This window comes from Argopecten irradians, chromosome 9 (assembly GCF_041381155.1).
Source record: "Argopecten irradians isolate NY chromosome 9, Ai_NY, whole genome shotgun sequence".
NCBI classification, from domain to species: domain Eukaryota; kingdom Metazoa; phylum Mollusca; class Bivalvia; order Pectinida; family Pectinidae; genus Argopecten; species Argopecten irradians.
Genome location: NC_091142.1, coordinates 9,568,881 through 9,586,166, shown reverse-complemented (window position 1 = coordinate 9,586,166; position 17,286 = coordinate 9,568,881). Strand labels below are relative to the sequence as shown.

The 17,286-nt window shown below is 34.8% G+C and overlaps 1 protein-coding gene and 1 pseudogene across 1 annotated transcript in view; both read right to left on the bottom strand.

Moving 5' to 3' along the window:
* The window catches only part of LOC138330509 (phosphatidylinositol 4-kinase alpha-like), a 69,826-nt gene extending 59,689 nt beyond the window's left edge, over positions 1 to 10,137 (bottom strand). The window contains exons 1-10 of the mRNA XM_069278078.1: positions 10,044 to 10,137; positions 7,300 to 7,419; positions 6,652 to 6,742; positions 5,919 to 6,004; positions 5,052 to 5,124; positions 4,358 to 4,836; positions 3,505 to 3,579; positions 2,596 to 2,695; positions 1,684 to 1,881; positions 18 to 118 (exon numbers count right to left, since the gene is read on the bottom strand). Coding sequence (XP_069134179.1) covers positions 18 to 118; positions 1,684 to 1,881; positions 2,596 to 2,695; positions 3,505 to 3,579; positions 4,358 to 4,836; positions 5,052 to 5,124; positions 5,919 to 6,004; positions 6,652 to 6,742; positions 7,300 to 7,419; positions 10,044 to 10,130 — 1,410 coding nt within the window. The 5' untranslated portion in view covers positions 10,131 to 10,137. The remainder of the gene's footprint in view (positions 1 to 17; positions 119 to 1,683; positions 1,882 to 2,595; positions 2,696 to 3,504; positions 3,580 to 4,357; positions 4,837 to 5,051; positions 5,125 to 5,918; positions 6,005 to 6,651; positions 6,743 to 7,299; positions 7,420 to 10,043) is intronic.
* Positions 10,138 to 13,438: 3,301 nt separating this feature from the next.
* LOC138330818 (uncharacterized) lies at positions 13,439 to 15,916 on the bottom strand (annotated as a pseudogene).
* Positions 15,917 to 17,286: the final 1,370 nt, after the last annotated feature.

The following is a 17,286-nucleotide window of genomic DNA, read 5'->3' as shown; positions in this document are numbered from 1 at the left end:
TTGATTTTTGTCCCTACCTCTAGAGCCACTAAGATGAGTGGCGTGTGAGAGAGGAGTAGTTTGCTCTCTGTGTTCATGCTAATCTTCTCAGACAGCCTCAGGCATAGATTCTCAGCATCTAAAACACAAATAACACTTATTAAACATCAAGCATATTTAATACAAAAATCCAGTTTTCATGTTATACAATAGCATATATGTAAATTCAGTATTTTAATTGCCCAAGATATAGAATACCCAAATCATTCATCTAACTTGGGTGATTGGGCAACAGCTTTTTAGTTTCTTTGAGAATGACCCATCACCACTAATTAGCTCATAAAATGTTGGAGGTATCAAGTTGGTCATCCCTGATACTCCAGGGGTTACTTACAGTGTCGTGGAACATGTCATAGTAAAACTGTCATGGTTAGCCGAAAGATAACAGTTACTGTCATAATATTGACATAATCTGATTGGATGTTACTGTATTATGACATAATCTGATTGGCTGTTACTGTATTATGACATAATCCCGATTGGCTGTTACTGTATTTTGACATAATCTGATTGGCTGTTACTGTATTTTGACACAATCTGATTGGCTTTTGCTGTATTATTTATGACACAATCTGATTGGCTGTTACTGTATTTTGACATAATCTGATTGGCTGTTAGTGTATTTGATTTGATGACATAATCTGATTGGCTGTTACTGTATTTTGACATGACCTGATTGGCTGTTACTGTATTTTGACATAATCTGATTGGCTGTTACTGTATTTTGACATGACCTGATTGGCTGTTACTGTATTTTGACATAATCTGATTGGCTGTTACTGTATTTTTGACATAATCTGATTGGCTGTTACTGTATTTTGACATGACCTGATTGGCTGTTACTGTATTTATGACATAATCTGATTGGCTGTTTACTGTATTTTGACATGACCTGATTGGCTGTGACATAATCTGAATGGCGTATTATGACATAATCTGATTGGCTGTTACTGTATTTTGACATAATCTGAATTGGCTGTTACTGTATTTGACATAACTGATTGGCTGTTACTGTATTTTGACATGACCTGATTGGCTGTTACTGTATTTTGACATAATCTGATTGGCTGTTACTGTATTTTGACATGACCTGATTGGCTGTTACTGTATTATGACATATCTGATTGGCTGTTACTGTATTTTGACATGACCTGATTGGCTGTTACTGTATTATGACAATAATCTGATTGGCTGTTACTGTATTTTGACATAATCTGATTGGCTGTTACTGTATTATGACATAATCTGATTGGCTGTGTTACTGTATTATGACATAATCTGATTGGCTGTTAGTGTATTGTATTCATGGTTCCATTGCAACCACGTTCAAAAGTAATGAAAATCACAAGCTATAATTAGTAAAATGAAGGCATTTAAGGACGAGTAAAACATTGACCAAAAACACAGGTCTGCAGAGAGACTGTCTTATGACATAATTGGTGGAGCATCTTTGAGTATTTTTTACAAAGGAGCGACACCCAACTTCGATTAGAATACAGCATACCATTATTTGAATCTTTTAACTTTAAAGGTCCAAATTGAACTATCCTTGCTCTTGACATCTTACACACAGGTTGTTATGATAAAGACTTGGATATAACCTCTGGAGTATCGAGGTATCGACTGAGGTATTGATCCACTAACCTTGTTCCTCGCGGACAGCCCAGAACAGGAGGTCTACACACGCAGCACTGCTGAGTACCGTCAGGTCGTAAGGGTTAAAATGCCACTTATGTTCACCGTCACGATGTGGTCGTGGCTTACGGTCCAGTTCGGCCTGACCGGTCTGATACATCCCAGTGGCAAAGTCTTGGATATCACTCATAAAACTTAACGGCAGGTCTAAGTCAGAAAATACAGAGTTTTAAATTATTGCTCATAAAATCCAACAGGGGTAAAGTCTAGAATACAGAAAAGTAGTTCAAAGGAAACTGAGGATTAGTTAAGGGTAAATTTTGGTTTTATGGTTTATATTTTAGAATTAGGATAAGGGTTTTGGTAAAATAAGGTCAAAGATAAGGGATATAAAGTAATATAGGTTTTAAAGATCCCTGAGGCACTACTTTTCCATATACTACACTTGAGTCCTCAATGGCAAGTCTAAGTCAGAAAATAAAGAGCTATAAAATATATAGCTCATAAAACTCAATGGTAGGTCTACGTCTGCGGAAAAAGAGTCATGAAATATAGCTCATAATACTCAATGGCAGGCCTAAGTCTGAAAATGGGTTATATGAAATATAAAATCCATTTGAAAAAATAAAGAAGAAAATAATTCTCCTGACCATTTCACTGATTTGATGTATGTAATGATACTTGTATGGCCTTCACCAAGTCTCAGTAAGATCGGATTGAGATTAACTTTGTCAAACAGTAGACATTAACAAATTCTCAAAAAAGATTATACATATTTTCCTCGATCGTTAGCTATAGTGTTCTAAGGAATGCAAAGAATATTTTGATGTTAGGGGGAAATTAAAGACCAGTAATTTCCTTAGCAATGTTCATTATTCTGAAACTGGAACCTGATATCGTACATTGTAGGAGTGTACAAACCTTTCTCCTGCTCCAGAACGTCCCTGAGGAGTGTGATTACCACCAATGTCAGGGCCTCACTAAACGACTTGTAGGGGAACCAGCTGAACCCATTGTTAGGCTGTCAAAAAAATAAAGAAATAGTGTGATGATGTGTCAACTCAAAAAAATAAAATAGCGTGAGATGGTGTCACTCACAAAAAAAAATATCTTAAAGTAACAAGATACAGCATGTACAAGTATTCTGAAAAAATGATATTTCAATGTTTGTTGTCTTGGACAGGCATGACTACACCTGCAATTTCATAATGAACTGGTCTTGTCTTTGATTTAGAAGAGTCTAAATGTGTCTTCAGAGGTGAATGAGTTAATATGTTGCTCCTTTATACCATTATCACAGGGCCATGTAAACTTACAGTACCAGAAGAAGAATGTTTCCTCGATAGCAGCAAACTTAAATAAGATCACTTCTCTAAAGATATGAATCTGTAGACTAAATCCTTGGTTTAAAACAGAACTTCTGATTTAAATCACATAACTATGCATATGTTACCTCTAATCCTTGGTTTAACACAGAACTTGTGATTTAAATCACATAACTACGCATATGTTTCCTCTAAATCCTTGGTTTAACACAGAACTTGTGATTTAAATCACATAACTACGCATATGTTTCCTCTAAATCCTTGGTTTAACACAGAACTTGTGATTTAAATCACATAACTACGCATATGTTTCCTCTAAATCCTTGGTTTAACACAGAACTTGTGATTTAAATCACATAACTACGCATATGTTTCCTCTAAATCCTTGGTTTAACACAGAACTTGTGATTTAAATCACATAACTACACATATGTTTCCTCTAAATACTTGGTTTGACACATAGCTTGTAATTTAAATCACACGAGTTCAACTACTCATACGTTACCTCTAAGTCAGCAAAGAACTCTTTCAGGGAATCATCTAGGTGCCTGAGAGCATCCTTGTTTAGAAGTCGGCGAGCCTGATAACAAACAATTAAGTTACATTGTGGACACATCCAGTATCATCAGAATTTAATCAAAACATAAAAGAAAACTGCATCCCATGATTTAGTGATGTATTATAAATAAAGATTATACCGTTTAACTTGCCACTCGCAAATTTCCCCATTTATACTCGAATTAGGATTTTAAATCTTCGCCACTTCTCATAGTTTTGCCATTGTATCTGACAGTAGTGTTGATGTATCATAACAGAGACGTGATTGACTCTGACCACTGTATCGACAGTATAATTAGTGTATAATGTAAAAACAACATAGGAAATTATAACCAATATGACCGATGTTCAGACTAGTACTGGCCATGGGTGAACTGGCACGCACATCAGTTTATACAGTAATGAAAATATTTATGCTAGTCTTATTTGTTGTCAGACTGTTCATGGATAGATTGACTATGTATAATATTATGATATTAGCTTATATGAGCAAGCTCCTTTTCTGCTAATATTTATCCATTTAAATTTCGCCAAGCTATGTTATGGCGAAAATAGCAAAAATAAGACAATGGCGAAAAAAACTGTTATACGGTATGTGTCCACTGTCTTCTCTGATTTACGGGCCTCGCCTAGATGAGACCTGGACTCATGATTATCCTGTGGGACTCACCAACATTTTGAGAACCCTCTATATTTCTTTGTATTGGGACTCATCAAAATTTGAAAAATTAGTCCTCTGGACTCGCCTTAAAAAATCCTACATATATTGCTGTGTCTTGATTCCTAACAGTTTCACTCACCAGTCCCACCAATGTTTGGAGATGTGAACTGGAGAATTTCAGATGATCCTGTTCGGGTATGATCTCAAATCCCCAGGGTTTGGTCTGCGTGAGACTCGACCCAACTTTGTTAAAGTAATGTACAGCCTGGTCGAGTTCCTCGTCTTGAGTTGGCTTGTCCTTGATCTGGCTGGGGATCGGAGATGGAGACCTTTCTCGTGACCTTGGTGACGGGAACTCCAGTGACGGGATGTTTACAGGACTAGAAGGGCCGGAGGACTCCTGTGTGATCATGTGGGACGACATCGTTCGCGGGAGAATGGAGCGGAACGACATCACTTTGGGAGTCGAAGATGTATCAACAGGGGGAACCTTAGAACTTTTCCTGGTCGCGTCCGACGGAAACAGGATTGAAATCAGCGGCACAGATCCATCTGATGATCGTCCGATAGCACGCATCATACCAATCAGAGTGGGCACAATAGCCGTACAGAGAACAACTAAAATAAATAAACAAATCGTTAGCATGATTACATAATGAAAGACAACTTTAATGTTGACATGGAAACACCAAACAGCTAATTCATACAAGTGTATAATGTTTTCATAAATAAGAACTAAAATGTTTTCAAGAGATGAATGTAGCATCTCCATATATCACATCTGGGCAAGGACAAAAAGATTATACTTAGGTATCTCACAGTGACATACCAACCTTTGGGAATCTCGTACGGACCCTCACAAAGCTTTGTTAACACTTCCAGAACCTCTAACTGAGCAGATATTACCTGTATAAAGTTAATCATCATAATTAATTAACGTAACTTATACAACACATAATATTACTACTGTATATCTAAAAACCATGATTAAAGTCACTGTTTCTTACAAATGAATGCAACAATTTCATAAACATCATAAAGAGAACACTACATACTAGCACCAAATACTCCCTATAGAATACCGATTCAGTGTCACTAAAATTTATTTGTATCATTTCATTCCTTGGCCTGTCCTGACAACAACAAAACTTGATGTCTGTCAAAAGGTCCCCTCCCTCCTCTAATAGACCCTCAGTTAAATGCAGTCAGTGAAAACTTACTGGACCTATACTAGCTCAAATAGCCAATTTTGGTTCCCGCCCCCACTCACTAAAAAACATTCCCTTTCTATCAGGGAGTCCCATAACATGCATGCTTTTATTAATTTCATTTAAATCAAACAATATTTTTTACTTAAAACTTAAGAGGTCATGGCAACCGTCTAGGATATCTCAGGAAAAATCAAACAATATTTTTAACTTCAAACTTAAAGAGGTCATGGCAACCGTCTAGGATATCTCAGGAAAAATTAAAAACCCCTATTGCACACCTATACATAATTATATTAGCTCAACAGGGAATACATCACATGCAATTCAAAACAATCAGCCTATTTAGTTTTCGAGGAAATTTCTGGAAACCAACTGTAGGCAAATAGTTGTGATTAGGTTATATGGCATCTGAATTACTGATGTCAAGCCCTAATAATACACCCTTAAGGCCTTAACACACAATTTTTTTTATTTTTTTTTTACACTCACCTGCTCCCGAGAGGAATGATCCTTTTTAGCCACATCACTAAGGATTGTGTTGAGACAGAAACTGAAACACTCACTTCGAGGGAGAGCTGTAATGATAAAACCAACCAATGCAAACTCATTATGAATCGTGCTGACAACAGGTCCAGGTGTTAGAATCACTGGGACATCATGAGTCTAAACATTTTTATGTAAGAGTCGAGCCTGGTAAAATAATTTCTTCATTCTTTGTCTATTGTGATATGATGGATACAAAGAATATCTTGACCAAGTTGTACCATTCCGAGAATTAATGCAAATGTTGACATCACCATTGCTGCAGCTGGGAAAGCAATACCTTAATCACGCCTAAGTGAGACAATAATGAATTTTTAAGTAAATTTTGAATATGCATGTTTACTTTCTACATCAATAATTCATTTTTACTTGATTTCATTTTATGAAATGCCTAATTTCATATATAAAATGCTTGATTTCATACATAAAATGCTTAATTTCATATAAAATGCTTAATTTCATACATAAACTGCTAAATTTCATACATAAAATGCTGGATTTCATAAATAAAATGCTTGATTTTATATGTAAAATACTTGATTTTTTGTATAAAGTGCTTGATTTTGTTTTTTTAAATGCTTGATTTTGTATATAAAATGCTTGATTTTCATGGATTTATGCTAAGTGTTTGGTCTAGTATTGCTGAAATATGCATGAAATATTTGATTCTAAAACTTACTGTGAGATTTGAGTGGCTTCTGATTTGTCCATTGAGCTTTGGTCAGGCCTCTCAGAACACTCAGAAGGTATGGTAAGATTTTTTCCTTATACTGAAACAGAAACCTCCTCATAATACAGTCTGTAAACATATGACTTTGGGTACTTGGCAGAAATGTTTCGCCATCAGAATAACCATACTAAAGAATACATGTACTATATAACATGAACCATATCTAGTAATATAGAAATCTCCATTGTTTACGTAACAATTTATCATATCAATCATATTACCCGGTACTTCAACTTAATAGTACTACCAACTTTCTTTCACATGCGATATATTTTCTCGAATTTTGTGATCAAGTTAAATTTTCGAAAAGTTAATCTCTGCAAAATGTCATTTTAGACTGTTCTTGCACAACTATAGCAATTCAATTTTAAATCCACGAAAAATCTCTGCTAAAATGTATTGAAATGGAAATCACAAAATTTAGTAGCTGTGAAAGAAATTTTGGCAGTTTAAGGTTTACAAAATTTGAAATAGGGAAAATTGAGAGACTTTGCCATAGGAAACAATGAGGCTAAAAATCAGCCCCAAATTGTGCAGAATAGAAAAATAATACCTGATAAGAATTTGTTGTTATTATATATATATAGCATCTTTTACCTGAAGTCCTGACTCTAGGAAGTAGATTCCGAGGGCAATCACAGCATCTTGAGCATGTTTGTCCAGTCGCAGTCCTCGGCATGACGACTCGCGTGGACAGTAGGACAGGAGTCTCTCTACCTGTTAATGTTAATAACAGATGTGTCAATAAATTATATCCTATTGACCACAGAAGGATTTCAAGAGGTGGCAGAACTGTACTTAAATTTTATCAAGAAAAATCGGCATCATATTATGTTAACAGCACAAGATATACACTATCATAGTTCTCCTTTCAGTGTTGGTTTCAAATATTTCAACATGTAAAGGAGCCAGTAAGTCCAATTTGAGTTACTCCAAATGTAATGTGGTGACTGGTTATAAGTGCTCAAAGGGGTACAACAAGGTGCTTATTTGGGACCACTCCTGTTTAACATATTGTAAGTGTTGGTGTCAAAATATTTCAACAGTTGTAAATTAAAGAAGCCAGTAATTAAAAAAAATAAGTCCAACTTGAGTTACTCCAAATGTGGTGACTGGTTATAAGGGCTCAAAGGCGTAACACAAGGTGCTTATTTGGGACCACTCCTGTTTAATATATTTGTAAGTGTTGGTGTCAAAATATTTCAACAATTGTAAATTAAAGGAGCCAGCAAGTTCAACTTGAGTTACTCCAAGACTGGTTCTATATATAGAAGTGCTCAAAGGGGTACCACAAGGTGGCTCAAAAATATTCCAACAATTGTAAAGAAAGTAGTAAAACATCTAAAACCAATAAACAAACTTTGTCAATGCATTCAAAACATTTCTTGAGATTTTATAGTCTTCCAGGTAGCTTAAGTTCCGATCAGATCCACAGGGATCACTATGCCAATATGGTAAACGAGAGAAAATAATTTGTCAAATTAATGACAACAGCTATTGTGGGAGTTCTGTAGGTTTGGCACTCACTTTAATACATGTCACATCCCAAATAATACATGTCCCAATTCAAAATTGTCACATCATGTCCCAAATCATACATGTCGCATCCTAATTCATCACATTAACAATGCTACGTATATCTCTAGTTATGTTCGAGACGTCCAAAAATCACTAGCCATCTTTGGCGATCAGTCAGAATTTTGACCCTGCGATTATGCTTGATCTTTTTAGGGTATGCGGTTCCTAAGTTTGTCCCGAAATAAATGCGGAACCTGTTCATCCAAAGCCGACACGCATAACATTGCCCAAAACAAAACAGAACTACTATTTAAATATCCTCTGTGTACAATTTAATTTAGGCTTAGCATACACACCAATGAATCTGTAGGTAATATAAGGTGAATATCAGAACGGGTTAGTAGTAATGAATAATCAGTTTTAAATCATAATCGATTAATCGATATAATCAAAGAGCCATAATCGATTATAATCATACTGGTACATATCATTCTAATCTTTTATCATTTAATGATATTTATCAAATTTTCATTGTTTTTATTATAGTACTTATTTAGTTACTGTTTATTGCCTTGAAGAAATAATCAAAAATAAAATACTCTTACATAATTATAGGCCCTAGACGTGAACGTAAATTCATCATTGACGGACGAAAGAAAGTAACAACGTAAACGGGACATATAGATATCGATCTAGACTATCAAGCTATCAACTTTTCCATAATTTCTTGGTATAATTGAAAATTTGAAATTAAATATAATATAGATTCATTAATATATGAGTGTATGTGTTCAATTCATCATCATTCCTTCATCAAAACGGTGATTTGAATTTATTTCGTCAGATGGCTTGTCGTAGGCTGTGTTTAGACATAGACCTACCTACCTTTGTTTGCGTATTTTTTGTTGCACAGTCGGCATATATACCGCCAAAGTCATGTTCCAAAGATGTCCAAAATTTTACCGGAAAAGAATTTGTTGTGATGGTCTAATCAGATTTTTCGAGGAAATCGACACTACCAAAATTAACAACTCAAGCTTAGAATTGGACGCTTTCATCATGAACAGTATAGAGACAAAGTGGAGATCGGCGATTGTCGGCTACTTTCGATTAGTCTTTTTGCAATCATTTATTAGCATTTGCTCATTAATGACCGTTAATAGATTGTCGGCAATAATCGTATCATCACTACTGGTCAGCAACCAATTCTCGACGTTGTATGTATTTGTATCATTAAATGCAAATTTTTATGCAATATTTTGTGCAGCTACTGTTCTAGCGGAAAAGATATCACCTTCTGAGTTCTGACTTACTTCTCATGTACAACAGTAGCTCTATATTTTGTGAAAACCTGCATTAATTGTAGCATCTAACGGTCTTCTATCATGACTCTATTTATGAAAATTCGAGTATAACTATCCAAATACACATACAATGGCGACAATTGGTCGCCTGCCAGTATTCCTACTGTGCCAGTGATCAGGTGATTATGACATTTGATTTGTCATACATTTTGAAGCTAAATATATAGGTGCTCGGGTTCTATATGGAAAAAATATAGCATCACCTTACTATATATAATTGTATTATGAATAAATTCAAGTTAATATTAGCGACAGAAAGAGGGTACTTTATTTTTTTCTATGTCTTATAGAACCAGCCGGGCACCTGTACATTTGTCTGTGACACTTGTCTGTTTGTGTGGACAAAATATCGGTCCATCAAAGTATGGTTCATATAAAATATTGCAAAACACAATTTAATCCTTGAAAGTGATATAAAATTTCCAATGTAAAAAAGTGACACATGCATGGAAAACTCACTTTTGGTAAAGGTGTAGGGTTGATTCCGCCGGCAGATCGTGCAAATTGCCGTAATGTTTTGGCGAAAAGGCAGCTGTCTTCCGCCATGTTGGTTTTGACTTTCAATCTAAAATACGAAACGAATTCCGGATTTTGACAGATTCTATTCCGGACCAGGAACGAATAGGATATTTGTAAGTCTGTCCACAGTCATTTATAGTATGCGGATAAGTGAAAAAAATGCTGCATTTTGGGGTAAAAGCATAAAAGTTGCATATAAATACTTTATGATAAAATAAAACAGTTCAGATACATTATGTATCCTTGTATGGACCAATCGCCAAACAAACAAAAATAAATGGCACGTAGATATCTACCAGATCAAAAAAAACTTATCAAAATATTAAAACAATGACTTTGTTATCTTGAAAAATTAACCATGTCGATTTTCACGATTCTGTGCGTTAATTAGTTTTGACAAAATCCATTTTAAAAAAGCCTTGAAAAAATCACGGTAAATTATATATAAGTACAGCATGTTTCTACTGTGCTCCAATACATCTTTTAAAATGTAACCCTTAAAACTTTTAATGTTAAATACGTGAAAATCGGTACACATACATTGTATGGTTTAAAGACTACAAAATTATCTTAAATATATATGTACCCATCGTCAAAAAACAACAATTTCGGTAAAAAATCAAGATGGCCGCTGCGAAATCGTAAAATGTACAAAGTAGTAGCCTAGTGTACATGTACTTCAAAATTAGTATTTCTGCATTTTATTGTAAAAACATGCAAACTGGCACCTAATTTAAGACATCGAAAAATTAAGTTATGGAACCTAGTAGCTCATCAGGGATCTGAGAATTATAGTTACAGTTCATATAAATATGAACCACAAGAGTGCCCATAGACCATTTTTAGATATTTTAGGAGTCTAGACCAAAATCGGTAAAAATCATACGTATCTATATAAATATATGGGTCCATGATTATATAAACTCAGTTAAATAATCCCCAGATGCCTTTGCGATATATAGCTGTAACTTCTGGAGAAGATTCAAGATCATTAAAAGCAAACAAGCCTTACCTCAAAACGTTAGCGTTTTGGTGTTTTAAATGCGTGAAAATTGGCATGGACATAAAATGGACCCATCGACAAAAAAATACTTCAGTTAATATCATGATATCGGTAAGCATAGGGATATGGGATGGATGCCCTGCCTAGTGAAACAACACGTTGTTCAAAGTTTTACGGTTATATTTTAAAGCTGAGATCCGTCAACTATGACAGACTTCTGTATAAAGTTCATCAGTGGTCTAAGCGTAAAGGAAAATCATGGGAACGTAAAGTATTGAAGACTGCAAATACGTGTAATGTTCAAAAATATTTAGACACATCAAATGGTGGTACTAAATCAATTATGCGGACAATTCGGCAGTATATTTTCCATAAGGAAGAACAGGATTGGTTTACAGCTATGTGAAACGACAAGGGTCAGGCTAACGGAAACAAGTTAAGAACTTACCGTATGTTTAAAAAGACCTTAAACCAAAATTCTATGTAACCAGTTTTACCGAGATATACTACGCAGCTCATTAGCGAAACTAAGATGCGGAAGCTTACCACTATAGACATGTACAATGCTATGTTTAAACGGGTCTTTGACAGTTACTCTTTAGAAAATAGAACTTGTAAATATTGAAGCTCAAATTTTAAGAATCTGAAATACATTTTTCATGTGAATGTGAATTTTATAAAGACATTCGTAATGTTCTTTTGGAAAAGCCATGTGATATTCAACCATTTTTTTTTACAATTTAAGCACTATAGAAAAATTTGAATTTTTAATGAATGAAATGCAATTGCAGGATATTTTAAGTAAATCTGTATTTTTATTTATGAAAAAGAGACGCTTTATCATTTTATAATGGTTAATAATGTGAAACAATACTTGAATGTATCTATCGGGTTAAATGACATGTGAGACCTTTGATACAACCTATTTATTCACTGTATAATACATGAATATTTTTAAGGTATGCGTGTCTCATAGGTCAATATTGGCCGCACATTTTTAATGTATATTCTATGTGTATTTTTAAATGAGTGACACGAAAATAAAATATATTATTATTATTATTATCAAAGCAATGACGGTCATAAAGAAAAATTGAATGCAGTCGCTAAAAGTTATACGCCGATCACTAAAATATTTCCAAAGGATGGGAACAAGGTGTATAATTCCCTCTGATTCATTTCTTGACTTCATTACAGATATGCCAAAATCCTATTGCATAACATACGTTAGTGTTTTTATGATTAAATATTTTAGAAATCGTATCAAGCTTTACAAATTAATAGCATGTTAATGCTGTCTGTGTCGTTTTATAACCTAAAACAAACATACTCATGGAACATAAATTTGATATATATTTTTGCTTTAAAAAGGGAACCCTAGTGTACACCTCGAGAGGGCAACACCAAATCATCTATAACACAGGCCTCTGGGAACTTTTGATTTGTTCAAAGGTATCTTTCATGTTCTTTGCCTACGTACCACAAAAGGCACATGGGTTTTATTAAATAGCTTCGTGAGCTAAAATGGTAGCTTTTAGCATGTATTCGTCGAACAGGTGTTTTGCCCTTTGAGAAATTTTCGAAAGGCTCAATTTTATATAGTACATATGTTTTCAATTCGATATTGCAATCATATTCCACTTTCATAAAAATTCAAAATGCATAGAATCACTGATTAAAATATCATTGACATGCAATTTTTGTCATATTTTGAGACAAGGCATTTTGGCTGTCGATAATCGATTGTGACCAACCTCGGATGAGTCGAATACCCTCTATTCCTCGAACTATTGATCTAGTTCCCTGCTGTTCGAGTTAGAGGGGTTTTACTGTATCTTTAAAATGCTACTACAAGTTTATTTGGGGTTTTTATTCATACATTTCTTATCATTTCATGAATTTGATATCGTTATGGATGAAAAGCGGAACCTTGTCGTACACCTCTAATAAGCAACATTAATTTGATTTTTTTATTTATTTTAACGTATTTCAAAGATTGATTTAAATATTGCTGTTGAATCACATCACATCCCACATTGCGTGCAAACGCAATAATTATTGCATGTAAACGCAATGCTATTGCTTTACTTTACCTTCATACGCAAAAGTATTGAGTTCACACGCTAAAGTATTGCGTTCACACGCTAAGTATTGCGTTCACACGCGATAACTTTTTATTTTTCATGTCCTTTCCCAGTCACTATGATAAATTGCTCCGTTTGCAATGTACAATGAAAAAAAAAATACAACACAAGAACGTGAGAAATGGAGAACAAAGTTGAACAATTTAATAAAATGATCATAACCGTTCAACAAAATCATAACTTCAAGATTTGAACATAATCACACAGATCTTGCTTGATTTTCTCAAGATAATTGATTTTTTTTTCAAATTTCTTATCGAGCACACTCAATCACAAACAACACTTCTGGCCTTTCGATGCACATTAGCATCTTTTGTTCAACTTAAAAGACTAGCATACATTCAATGTACTTTTTTGATTGATACGTTTGCCGTGAAATTTCCCCCCACTCGCTTTTCTATCCGATTCAATCTTAAAAGCGGCCAGCTCGCGCATTTACTGTCCATATCTGGGGCCCCTTTTTCAGTAGTAAGCAATTAGGGTTCGTGAAAATATATCGGTCATAAACGTAAAATTTTAATGTTGGATTTTTCCGCCTGTTGCCGCTGATTCCAAGGCCTCGATAAATTTGGTCGTATTGGTGTCCATCAAGAGGTTTAACGAGTTGTGTTATATGTAGCACTGTAAGTTGAGAGTCTCTTCTACTTTCTAAGTGTTTAAATTAACGAGTGAAGTTTTCTTTATGTTAAAGTAACAGATTTCAAGCCAATATACTAAACATATAACGCAGTGTCCGAAATATGGCTATCTACCATCGGTAGCCCTTTGTGACCGTGTAGTACTGCTTCTGTTCGTTTCTGTAAGCCATTGGCATGGCGCTGACCTTGAGTGGCGGGAGTTGGTCACTGTCTTTGTAAATGTTGATGAACTGGACAGTCGGGATATTACATGTTTTAGCGGAGTCAGTTCTTCGCTGAGCTCCACGGATAGGCGGAAGCCGAACACTCTCGATGGCGGTAGTTTCTATGGACGGCGAAGCTTGTACTTTGTTTGTAGATTCTATCAGCTTAATTAGTGATCCATATTTCAAGCTCGAAGATTCAGATATCAGAGCGTTTTTTGGTGTTGTTTTCTTTCCGCTTGGTTTGAAGCCTGGCTGTGGAATCCATGAGTCTGCTTGTTCTAGTGAATATTTGGAACGCTGAAAATGACAGGGTTCTCTCCCCTTCTTTTCCCGTGTTCTAAAGTTTCCCTTATTTTCAGATACAGTCTTTAATGGTGGCAGCGCATATTTTGGAGAGGCGTCTTTATTTTCATCCCTGGCTTTGTGTTTCCTTTTTGAAGTGGATTTTTGGCCTTTCCTTGGCTTATCTGTTGAACCAAGAAAAACCGAAATTAATTAATATCGTGCAGAAGCTATTTTGAAATGGAAATTCCTTTAAGTGCCATTCTTAAGATTTTCATTATTCCTTTAAGTGCCATTCTTAAGATTTTCATTATATCTGTATATATGGATTGCTCATTTATTTACATGCATTAGAAGATGTTTATTAAATGCCTTTAACGATTAAATAAATTTATAAGCGAACCGTTACAGTGTCGTTATTGCCAGAAAACTTTCCAAATTTAGATCTTTTCAGTTTTTATTTCTGTTGTTTTTTAACATCGGGGAAACAATTACAAGTCTTTCCTTTCAAAAATGTCACGAAGTTAAGTAAGCAATAAAAAGTTTGATAAACAGTTGTTATTATTCTTACGATGTCAATTAATCTCATATTTCTCTAATAATCAATTAATTAATATTCCAACCCCTTGAACACTAGCTTTTCCATTTAGATTTATTTTGAGGTTGTATTTTATTACATGTTTAATCTAAAGATGTGTCAACAGAAACTTGGCGAATACAAATACCCCCAAGCTCCGCAACATAAACAAACAATATACAGACTCAGAGTTCAGGATCGAGCAAGCATACAAATAATTAACGAAATTACTTGGCATTTACCTTTTTGTTCCATCTGGAGGGGCATTAAGGCTTCCTTTGGAGTCTCCGGGCGGATGTATACATATTCTGGTCCAGTTCCCGGATTTGGAGATCCCGGAATGGGAGACATGACATGGACAGACCCGAAGTTTCCGTAATACATCTTTGTTTCACCAATTACCAAACATTTATCCTTCATAGTTTTCTTCAGTCTTTCACATTTAGACGATACCTGGAATGACGTCGTATTTGTCGTCTCGTCTTTTCCTTCCTTGTCCATAATGTATCGCAAATTAGTGAGTTTTAAGTGAAGCAGTGTTGAAAAGCAGCCGACTTTAATGTATAAAGCGTAGCTATGGAGGGAATTATGGGTTGTCAATTATGCCGTACTACATAGTATGACGTCATGATCATTGTGACGTCATCGAAATTGTACATCACTATCACCATCAGAATCACCAAGCTCTTAAGCATGTAACAAAAGGCGGAGTCGCGTATGATACATCACATTTGTAACCGAGGCGCGAATGCGTGACCGATTTTCTAACCTACATGTAGATTATATAGGATATTCTGTAAAATTGCTAATATACAGTTTCCGAAATGTATGCATCTGCTTTCTAAATTTAACATGTCTCAATTACATATACACGTGTCTGAAAATTGTCGGACAAAACTTAGCCACGCTATTGTTAAGTTGAAAATTACACACCGAATTAGCTTAATAGCCTTACCAATATATTTTTTTGCAAAACGAATTTTTTGTGAACTTAAATGCTAATTATAAAAATTGAACTTTAAACAAATCTCAAAATGTATGTATCTGCTTGCAAAGAACAACTATACATTGTTCAATGCAAGTTTCAATCATTTTCTAGTTGTCCGAAATTGTCTACGTCCTGTCATGGTACGGGTGAACGACGCCACAGGGATATGAGAATTAGTTACAGTTTATAACAATTTGGACTCGTCAGAGTCTTCATACATATGCATATGGTGTGTATGTAAGTATGTAGAATAAGATTTTTACCGATATTTGACACCTAAAATTTTATTTAATATTCCGAAGGCCCAATAGTCCGAAGGCCCGTTAGTCCGAAAATCAGTAAATATTACAAGTTATGCTGTTGTTATAATTCACGTTACTTTCATAGTTTGGTATGTTTTCGATAAGAAAATGTCTCACATTGTATAAAATATCTCATAAGCATACATTCAATGAATTTTCTTATAAACATACAAGCTTTAAGATGTCCGAAAGTAAACCTTATGTGCAATGTTATTTGATTGTATAAGGATAGACATTACTCCATGAATGATTGATGTATATAAACCATCAAATCTTACAAAAAATGACTTTTATACATTGGTTAATACATGGCAGGTGAGGATCGATATATACTATAACATATCGACTCAAAGTTTTGCATTTTTAGAAACTTCGAGTTAATTGATATAACTTCTGTGACATCATTACCCAAACGTTGAGTTCTTCAGGGTAACGTCCTGTAGCCATCGTTCTTCCTGTAAATAATGTATAAATCGGACAATTCTTTTTTTACGCTACATTTCGTTCTTAATTATCATTTTCAGAGTCACATACAGGGTCTTTTGTATCGAACACTGTAATAAATGTTTGTTTCATTTCGGGTACTGTTAGCATATAAATTCAAGTTATATCATCTGTTGTCGGACTATCGGGCCTTCGGACTATCGGGCCTTCGGACTAACGGGCCTTCGGACTATCGGCCCTTCGGACTAACGGGCTTTCGGACTATTGGGCTGTAGGGATATAAGGCGGTCACCATATATATAAAGTCTGTGTTTTCCATTAATGGCACTTGTTTCCGTTTTCTAAAAACTATTGTACAAACACTTGATAAAAGTCATGTACAATCCTTTTTACATATATTAAAATAATATACTTCCGGTGAAATAAAGTTCTCTTCACCTGGCACAACAGCTCAATCATATGTACACAATTACACGAGGTTTGGACTAGCTGTTAGATCTCACTGTAGCAATCTGGCTTAAATTTCAAAGGATGATTCTTCCACTCATTGTTTAAGTTTGATTTGAATAAATTAATACTTTCTGAGTTAACCACTTTGT